At 63.7% G+C, this 9,293-nt stretch overlaps 3 protein-coding genes across 3 annotated transcripts in view; 1 reads left to right on the top strand and 2 right to left on the bottom strand.

The window, feature by feature from the left end:
- Nucleotides 1-2,333, bottom strand: part of CHLRE_15g640651v5 (uncharacterized protein) — a 5,502-nt gene extending 3,169 nt beyond the window's left edge. Inside the window, exon 1 of the mRNA XM_043070649.1 lies at nt 427-2,333. Coding sequence (XP_042916447.1) covers nt 427-2,214 — 1,788 coding nt within the window. The 5' untranslated portion in view covers nt 2,215-2,333. The remainder of the gene's footprint in view (nt 1-426) is intronic.
- A 58-nt stretch (nt 2,334-2,391) lies between these two features.
- CHLRE_15g640650v5 (uncharacterized protein) lies at nt 2,392-5,083 on the bottom strand. The gene is made up of 4 exons (XM_043070648.1): nt 4,923-5,083; nt 4,730-4,844; nt 4,478-4,622; nt 2,392-4,179 (listed from the first exon to the last, which is right to left on the bottom strand). Exons 1-4 carry the CDS (start codon nt 5,046-5,048, stop codon nt 3,432-3,434), a joined length of 1,134 nt encoding a protein of 377 aa, XP_042916446.1. The 5' UTR covers nt 5,049-5,083; the 3' UTR covers nt 2,392-3,431.
- Nucleotides 5,084-5,213: 130 nt separating this feature from the next.
- Nucleotides 5,214-9,072, top strand: CHLRE_15g640600v5 (uncharacterized protein). The gene is made up of 5 exons (XM_043070647.1): nt 5,214-5,956; nt 6,039-6,203; nt 6,655-6,746; nt 7,715-7,820; nt 8,414-9,072. Exons 1-5 carry the CDS (start codon nt 5,441-5,443, stop codon nt 8,555-8,557), a joined length of 1,023 nt encoding a protein of 340 aa, XP_042916445.1. The 5' UTR covers nt 5,214-5,440; the 3' UTR covers nt 8,558-9,072.
- Nucleotides 9,073-9,293: the final 221 nt, after the last annotated feature.

Genomic DNA, 9,293 nt, shown 5'->3' with positions numbered 1-9,293 from the left:
TCTGTCTGTGGGGTTTGTGGGGTTTGTGGGGTTTGTGGGGTTTGTGAGGTTGTGTCGTTATAGCGGGGGTGTTATATATGTGTATGTGTAGCGGGTGGGTGTGAGTGATGGGGTGTGTGTATTTTTTTAGGTGTGGGAGAGGGGTTGGTGGTAGTGTGGTGGGGCGGTGTGTCTAGAGTGTGTGTGTTTTGTGTGTGAATCACACGGGTTGTGTGTGTGTGTGTGGGGTGTGTTAAACACACACACTCACACACGCATACACACATACACACACACACACACACACATACACACACACACACACACACACACACACACACACATACACACACACACACACACACACACACACACACACACACACACACACACACACACACACACACACACACACACACACACACACGCACACACACACACACACACCTGCAGCCTCTGCACGCAGTCCCGCCGCCGCATAACCCACTGCCACAGCCGCACATCCGAGATCTCCAGCCGCCCCCAAACATCCGCGGCGGCGCTGCCATTGACGTCACCACCGCCGCCGCCGCGATCTCGTCCTCCTCCTACCCCTTTGCCGCCACCGCCACCGCCGCCGCCGCCGCCGCCCAGCGCCCGCCACAGACCGCTGGGCTGCAATACCTGCCGTACAATCCATGTGATCTTGTCATACCAGTCTGCCGTACTGCCGCCCGCCGCCGCCATCAGCACGACGGGCCAGTGGCACCAACCCCGCTCCGCCACCTCCGGCCCCGCCACCTCCGGCCACAGCCCCGCTGGCCCCGCCACCGCCACCGCCACCGCGGCACCACCACCCGCTGCCACGCCCACAGCAGCTGCCATGTCGCCAGCTGCCGCCGTTTCTGACGTCGCCGCCAGGCGGGGAGCAGCCGCCGCGGCCGCGGCGGTCCCCATTGCTGCTGCGATACCCATGATGGCCCGCCCGCCGATGGCCGCGGCAGGCGCCGCCACTGCATCTGTCGCCGCTTCTGGTGCTGTTGCCAGCAGGCCAGGGGCAGCAGTAGCAGCAGCAGTAGTAGCAGCAGTAGCAGCAGCACCCGCGGCACCATTGGCACCCGTGACGGCGGCCCCACCGGTGGCCAAGCCGGCAAGGCAGGCCGGGTAGTCGAAATGGTGCCTGCGCCTGCTGCAGCTGCTGCTGCGGCTGCTGCTGCTGGTGCTGCGGTCCCCCACCGCACCACCAGCACATTCGGGGTCGTGTTCGCCGCCGTTCCCATCGTCACCGGCGGCGGCAGCGGCGTGTGCGTCCGGCGGGTAGTAGAGGCGGCGGAACAGGCGCTGCAGGTCAGCCAGGCCGCAGCCCGCCGCCGCGCCCGCCAGCACTGTAACCGCCAGATCCCGGCGCCGCGTCCATTCCGCTGCCGCCGGCGGCGCCGGCGCCGGGCCTGCGGCCGCCCGCCGCCACCGCTGCGCCGCCGCTACTGCCACTGGCGGCGGGCCCACCGCTGCCGATGAGGATGGCGGCGACGGCGGCGGTGCCGGCGGCGGCGGAGCCATCAGACATTCCAACAAGGCCACGTGGCCGCCGGCGCCCGCCGCCGCCGCCATGTAGGCGAAACACGCTGCCGACGGCCGCGGCGGCGGCACCGTTGCGCCGCCGCCGCCAGGCAGCAGCAGGCGGCCCAAGGCTCGGCTCATGAATCCAGTAGTAGCCAGACTGGCGGTGCTAGAACGTTTGGGCAGGTCTTTAAAGGCCTGGGAAGATTCCAGCCAGGAGAGAACGTGGGCGTGGCCGCCGCCGGCGGCGGCTAGGCGAAGGTGGAAAACGCCCTGGGCGGCGGCGGTCACGAGCGGCGGGCCGCAGGCGGCCCAAAGTAATTGAAGGACTGCGAGCTGACCCGTAGCTGCCGCCGCAATCGCGACGTCGAGGTTGACATCACACGCTTCAATCAGGAGTAGCCGCTCGCAGGCCGCACACTCGCCCGCCGCGGCCGCGGATGCTAAGATGTCGGGCGTGATGGAGCATCCCGAATGCGACAACGCTGCCTCGAGGCTGGCCGCGTCTCCTGAAGCAGCTGAGAGCGCCAGCAGTCGCCGTCGCTCGCGCAGGTTCCGGGAGCGCCAGGGCTCGGCCCGGCCCCAGGTGGCGAGGAAGGCGCGAGCGGGCCAGGGCCGGACTGCTAGCTGCACACACGCTGGGATGCCGCGCTCGGTGCGGCCGGGCTGCCTGGATAGATCGCATGTCTTGTGCATATGTTTCAGAGCGTGTGCAGCCTCGCGGTTTACCAGGCTCAGGCTTCCCACGTCGCGGGAAGAGAGGAATCCTGCGACGATGCGAAGGACGTCGCCCGGCAGCCAGGTTCTACTAGTATTATTGCTGGTGCCATCACCAACTGCTTGTTTACTCATAGGCGCGACTGGGCGCGAGGTATGCTCGAGGTTTAGCTTCAACGGGTGGACGAAAGGAAGAACTCGAGTCAGATAGAGTCAAAGTTATGGAGCGTGTGACTGACAAGTCACATAAGTCAATACTGTCATAGATTATGACATTTAAACAGCGCCTGGGCTGGCGCTCTTGCCAATGACAATCGCCACTAACCGCCATGACACCCGACCCCCGTGTCCCTGCTCGCATGCCTGTCCGGTCCCAAACAGTTGGGCCACCGCACCATTGTGTAAGCCACCGCACTCAATCGCAGGTTGCATACGTGTGCTTGAGCCGAGAAAGCAAGAGCAAATCGAGTGCAACGGTGCATACGGTGCATATCCGCAACAGCACCGCATTGGTGTCCTCGAATAGTGCACACAGGTGCCTCCGCGTGCCTCTTTTGTGTCCGCTCGTCCTTCAAATTCTGCCACGAGTCCTCCCCTTCAGCGCGCCCCATGCACAGGCGCCTGATGCAGCTCTGCCTTGCCTTGGTTGCTTTCGCGCAGTCGTATCCCGCCTGATCTGAACGCACGTGCATCGCTCGCACAGCTCTATGCACCACGCAACCAGACAACTGCGCAAAACGATCAGTGCTTTTTTGAAAGAGGGAAGAATGAAAGACACATGAAGTTCCTGGGCCCCCTTGGGCCGACGGCACCCACCAGAGCCCTGAAACATATGATCTGCATGCACGCACACATTATGCACCAGCGACGACAACCCTCGTCTGGCGTCATACTTGCGTTCGCACACGCGTTCAAACGGCACGTAAACGGCAACACCTCATGGCGGCGTCATATGCATGCCCAACATGTGCTGCTGGTCGACGCATAACGCGCATCCCTTCCATTTCAGGGGTTGTGCGAGCGCGCGGAAGAAAAAAGAGTAATGCCCGCCTGGCGCCGCCCGGCCGTCACTTGATCCGCAGATCGCCACGCCAGTCGCTCGCCACGCCAATTCCCCCACCTGTCCTCTCTTCCCCCCCCCCCCACACACACACACCAGCCCCGTCCCCCGCCGAGTGCCGCAAGACCCACAAGCGCTAGGCGCCGCAGGACTGCTCACTCGGGGCGTTGCGATGTCCCGCACCCGCAACTGTGCCACCGCTCCCCGCGCCGCAGCCAGCCCGCTGCGCCGCTCCCATCGCCACCGCCGCCGCCGCCGCCGCCGCTTCTGCCGCCGCGGGCTTGGCGTGCCGATGCCGTTGCTGCTGGTGTTGCTTCTGAGCCGCGGCCGGTGGCGGCGGTGGCAGCGGCAGCGAGGGCTGCGCGTGTGCGTGGCTGTGTGAAAGATCATCAAACTCATCTTCGCCATCACCAGCACGTGACAGACCACCATCAACGACATCGACGTTGCCGCCGGCATCAGTCATGCCTTCTGCAGACCCGCCGCCGTTCACGCACACGGCCGGGTTGTCGTACAAATTACCGTACGGCTCCAGAAGTGCCGCCGGCGGCGGCTGTGCCACTGCCGCTACGGCCGCTCCTGCTGCTGCTACTGCCGGTGCTGCGACAACTGCTACAGCCGCAGGGGAGCCGGGCGCCGCGGCGGGCATCGCCGGGGCCGCGGCAGCTCCGCCGCCACTGCTGCCGGCTGTAGCAACAGAGCCGCCGGGCGCTGCTGCCAGCGCTCTGGCGGCGCCACTGGCAGTAGCAGCATGCCCCTCCGCCGCAGTAGCACGCCCCCCGCTGGCAGTGGCAGTAGCAGCAGAGTCGGCGGCGGGCCACAGGTTGGCGGAGGCATAGCTGGCGAGGCTGGCCGCGTCCGCTGCTACAGCTGCCCGCAGGCCCCTGCGAGTACGGTATCGGCAAAGCCAGGAAACGCGCAAGGCCAATTGTTGTCATTAAAAGCTTCCCTTCCCGCTTTTCCTGGGTCCCCTACCCCTCAGTACCTCGGCAGCCCCCAACATGAACCGCCCTTCATGCGAAGTCCGGCCGCCTGGCTTGGCGTGGTGGTGTGGAAACCAAAGAGCCCACCCACACGCGCTACACAAGAGTGCCGCCTGCCTACCCAGGCGCAAGCGCATGCCTGAAGCCCGGTTCCTCTTCCCTGTACCCTGCCCCCAACCAACGTAGTTTCCTGCCTCACCCGGGTACCAGGTGACGCGCCAGGCTCGCCACCGCGAGCAGTGCAACCTGAGTCGCGCGTAGACCCGCGGCCGCGCACCCCGCAGCGACTGCGAACGCTGCGGACAACCAAGCTGTGAAGCAGAGCCATATCCCGAGAGCCAGACCTGCGCAGGTAAACGAAAGAAAGCGATGTTGTTTGGCTCGAAACTACATCTGTAACAGCTGTACATGATTCGGGCGCTGAGGAGCCTCGTCAAATGAGAATACTCACCGAAAATCGAGCCCGCGCCGAGCACCACCAAGACCGTAGTGCCCACGAAGATTAAAAGCATCATCATTGCAACCGAGAGGGCGGACACGACCACTCCAGCAGCGGAAGCAGCGGTCTGGCGCGAGGAGAGGAAACGTGCGTTACAGACTGCTGTTGGGCGCCAGCACGTCGCTTGGCCCCTTCAGCGACCTACCAGCCATCCTGCTGTTGTCTTGGGCTTATTATGTTTCGCCCACTCCCACAGCGGCCCGGCGCGCTTGCCCAGTGAACGCGCCTGCTCGCTCGCCCACGAAAGGGCGGTCACTATTAGTTGTTGCATATGTGCAGACGTACATACATGTCTAGCAATATTGCATGTGAATGAAGCTGCAAGGGGGGACAAGTTAGCATAGGGGAGGCCTGCGGGTGGGTGCTTTCATGCGAGTGGCACGCAGCGCGCACCAGTCCCAACTCCCAAGGCCGTGCACCCGCGGTAAGATGTCAAGCGAGCTCGCTGGGCCGCCTGTGCAGCAACTCCACAAGGCGTGCTCTTCAATGCGTGACGATACCATGGCCCAACAACAAAGAGGCCCACAGCAACCAGTCGATGTACAATGCGTACGACAGCGCATGGGTTCTGCGGACCCCATGCAGCCCTTCAGTGTCTAACAAGCAAGCCCGTCGTAATATTTGAATAGCAATTGACGTTACAGCATACAAACCCCAGAAGCCATGCTCATACGCACGCTTCTCGCCATTGCGATGCTCTCCTTCGCATGCACGCAGGCATCCCGGTTGCTGCAGCAAGATGTCGTTGCCTCGGACCCCACACTCATAGACCGGAGCCAACCGGACTGGTATGTCTCCATGGAGCTACAACAACAACAGCAGCAGCAGCAGCAGACAGAGCTTGTTGAGCTAGCGAGCCTGGGGGCAGCAGCGCCATCGTCTACGGTCATAGGCGATGGCACGGCAGCAGAGACGCGCGTGGCCTCGCTGGTTCGTGCCGCTGCTGCAAAGCAGGGTCGCAAGAAGCCACGTGCCAATCGCCGCCCACCCCCCAAGCCGTCGCCGCGCGCTGAGGCATCGCCGGCTTCCGCCCCGTCGCCGAAGCCATCTCCGGCACCGAGTCCGGCATTGTCGCCATCTCCGTCGCCGCGGCGCTCGCCAGCGCCCTCGCCCTCGCCTTCTCCGTCTCCGCGCTCTTGCCTCGCTACCCCTTCGGATGTGCTTGGGCCGTTTTACCAGGTGCGCCAGACCAAGTTTTTCAGCTCCATGCGCTCGCCCATTTCGCTAATTATATCGCCTTATGTACTCTTTGCTCACGCAGTCTCAAGGCGTCCCACTCAACACCAAGCCGGACGAGTCGTTCTGCGCGCTGAAGACCGGCGGCAGGAATGCCACGAAAATAACCATCACCGGTCATGTTCTTCAGTATTTCACCTGCACGCCAGTTTCTGAGAGTTCATCTCTTGCTTTCATAGACGTTTGGCAGGTGTGTCGGTCTTCGCGAGAACCCGGCGAGCAGCGGGCAAACCTCTCACTTTCGGGACACACCCGCACAACACGGCGGTTGCCAGGGCGCCCGCTGCTCCCGACCGAACCGTGAGCTTCGCTGCCTCAAGCCCGGTAGCGCAGCATGCATCATTTCATCATTACACCCCATCCTACCTGTGGTCCTACCGTCGTTCCGAGTAGGTGTGCGTGTGTGTGTGGAGGGCGGGCGGTGCACGCCACAAAGCGGCAGCGGGTCGGATCGGAAATCTCGTTATCTCGCACCCAGGCGCACAACCCAAACCAGCCCAACCGCAACCCGTCCCCTCTCCAACCCTCCCAAACGCCGCACGCTGCTTCCTCCCCCCAAACAGAACACACACGCCTCATGCCACATGCCTCATGCTAAGAACACCAGTCTGTTTGCCTAACACACACACGTACTCACACAGGCTGACAACGCGGGCGAATACGACGACAACAGCAACCTGGCCAACGCCGATTGCCGCACGCGCGTGCCGATCGCCGCCGACGGCTCTTACAAGTGAGTGGGCAATTCAAGAGCTCAATAGATCATGTGCTTGCGTAATACACTTAGTCCACGGAACCAGAGGAGGGGGCCCTAAGGAGAGGGGTCTCAAAGGGCCGGGGATGCTGGGGAGGCAGGACAAGCAAGAGCAGAGGGTGGCGAGCTCCACTCCAAGGGGAGGGGGCCACAGGCGGCGCACACACGAGTGTGTATTGCCTACCGGCATGCTGGTGATTGCAGCTGCCAGACGTTGTCGTCGAAGTCCCAGGGCGCTGTGTGTGTAGGCGGGAATGGACGGGGTCGCATCGGGCGTGCTAGCAGGGGCCCCGCGCAGGCAGGCTCCACTCCAGGGGGGGGGGGGGTGCTATCGCCTGGCCGGGCGCCCGGAGCGTGAGGAATGCGCATCAGCAAACGTCCAGCCAGCCAGCAACTTGTCGGTACAGTAACTCCGGCGTTCGACCAGCCATGCACTCCTGCTCTGCCGCTGCAAACTGTTTGCTGTCTGCTTGGGGTATGGGCGTCAGCTGCACCCTACGGGACCTCGCCAACCTGCCTGAACCCTGTCCCATCACACACTCCAGGGGGGTGGTGCCAGCAGGGGAGGCGGCGACCCGGGGCAGGGAGGCGGCAGCCGGGGGAGGGGCCCTGTGTCTTGGGGGCAAAGCTTGCGTGCGTGGCTGTGGCCGTGGGTACTGGGGTAAGCCAGTGCACATGCACATGCACATGTGCATGCTCGTGTGCCATTTGCCAAGCACAACACTTGTACGGGGCGGGCGGGATGTAGGTCAAGCTGAGAATCGGACCACGCACGTCACCACGCGCAGTGGTGTGTAAGACTCCCTGATCAGACCAACGACCAACCGGCACCCCACCTCCTCCACGCCGGTCCCCCCCCATTACCGCGCGGCCCCCCCGCTCACCTCACCTCCCGCTCACCCCCAAGCTCACCCCCTCCCGCTCCTCCTCCAACTCCCTGTCTTCAGGTACACCACCATCATCCCCGCCGCCTACGGCTCCCGCAACTGCCTGCGCCCGCCGCACATCCACCTGCGGCTGGCGCTGCCCGGGTACACGCTGCTGGTCACACAGGTGCGGCGGCGGCAGTTGGGGGTTGGCAGTTGTGGTGGTTGGCGGTTGTGGTAGTTGGCGGTTGGCAGTTGGTGGTGGTTAGCTGCGGGGGCAGCAGGGGGACAAAGGGGGGCGGGCACGGACAGGGGGAGCAGGGGTCCCCAAGGTGCCGGGAGCCCAAGGGTTCTAGTTACAGGGGTGCAGGGGCGCGGGGGGCCAAATGCAGCCGAGCTGGAGCCGAGCAGGGCAGGTGGGCGGGCGGGCCAAGGGGGGGGCAGACGGGGGCCAAAGGGGCCAACGGGGGCCGCCCACGGGTGTTGGCCTAGCCTAGGTGAGGCCTGGTGCAAGCGTGCGACAGACCCGCCGCCCATGCAGTCCAACATACTCCACATGCATCATCCGGGATCGGGGCGACCGGGGGCCCGGGGACAAGGGCGGCGGGACCGGTCGGAGAGTGGGGACCACCGCACCGCACTGCGCAACGCATCTTTGCAGTCCCTGAATGTGCGCCCCTGCCCACCCGCGCCCCCCGCCCCCACCCCACACCCATAGCCAACCTCCCAACCCAACTTACCCACACCTCCACACCTCCACACCTCCACAAATCCACGCAGATGTACTTTGCCGGCAGCGCCCTCAACGGTCCCGGCGACTGCGGCTGCGGCGGCTGCGGCTCTGGCAACCCGCTGCAGCAGGTATTGCTGGACCCCGTGACAGGAGCGGGCGTGTTCGACATCCTGCTAAAGCGGCAGCGGTAGTGTGTGGGCGGGACACGACGGTAGTGACTATGGACGATAGTGGGCAAGTGGACAAACGGACATGAGTGCCGTACGTTGAGCGGTGGGTGTTGAAGCTGATGTGGGTTCGGGCTTGGTTGCGCATATCGGGTAACGGGCTCTGTGTGATTCCCGTAAGTTGGGTCTGATGCCAGGTGCTTACAGTACCGGTATGTGCGGTTTGTGAGCCGCTGATTGAGCATTTGAGCCCACTGACACACTACTGATACATGACATATGTATGTTATGACTTGTTGTTTTAAGCCCTGGCGCGGCCTGCCCGCTCGCCGAGCTCGCGAAATGCAGCGACATGCCCCGACATTGTGCACGAAGAGCTGCTTTTAGCCCTAGCAAAGCCTTGAATTCCCATTTTTATGTCACGGTTTGAAAAAATGGCTCCTCGAGGGGCCTCGGTCGCGAAATTGCCGGTCGGCAGAGCCTCACATTTTGCCCCGGGATACATTCCAATGCAATATTGGGTATCTAAATAACATATGGAGTGAGTTACTGCTCTCTCCAGCACACTTTGGCCCAATCGGACCGACACACGCCCATCGGGCGCATGACTGGCGGGCCAAAACCCGCCCATTTCGACCTCAGGCGAGCGAGGACCGCCCTCCCACTTGGCCAGCAAGTCATTACTACATGCACGGAGGGGCTGAGAGCGTGGGGGACTCAGGGGAGACCAGTTTGGCGTCGGGGACCCCCCTATCCGCCC

The sequence above is a fragment of the Chlamydomonas reinhardtii genome, chromosome 15 (genome assembly GCF_000002595.2).
Source record: "Chlamydomonas reinhardtii strain CC-503 cw92 mt+ chromosome 15, whole genome shotgun sequence".
Lineage (NCBI taxonomy): Eukaryota > Viridiplantae > Chlorophyta > Chlorophyceae > Chlamydomonadales > Chlamydomonadaceae > Chlamydomonas > Chlamydomonas reinhardtii.
The sequence above is the reverse complement of the archived record's forward strand: the minus strand, read 5'-3'. Positions and strand labels throughout refer to the sequence as shown.

Excerpts from the sequence above, each read along its gene's own strand:
- CHLRE_15g640650v5 (XM_043070648.1), bottom strand. The coding sequence starts at position 5,048 with ATGCAACAACTAATAGTGACCGCCCTTTCGTGGGCGAGCGAGCAGGCG. Across the intron at positions 4,623-4,729 it reads CGGCGCGGGCTCGATTTTCG|GTCTGGCTCTCGGGATATGG; the intron begins GTGAGTATTCTC and ends TTACCTGCGCAG. Across the intron at positions 4,180-4,477 it reads GCGCGTCACCTGGTACCCGG|GGGCCTGCGGGCAGCTGTAG; the intron begins GTGAGGCAGGAA and ends CCGTACTCGCAG.
- CHLRE_15g640600v5 (XM_043070647.1), top strand. The coding sequence starts at position 5,441 with ATGCTCATACGCACGCTTCTCGCCATTGCGATGCTCTCCTTCGCATGC. Across the intron at positions 5,957-6,038 it reads TGCTTGGGCCGTTTTACCAG|TCTCAAGGCGTCCCACTCAA; the intron begins GTGCGCCAGACC and ends TTGCTCACGCAG. Across the intron at positions 6,204-6,654 it reads CTTTCATAGACGTTTGGCAG|GCTGACAACGCGGGCGAATA; the intron begins GTGTGTCGGTCT and ends GTACTCACACAG.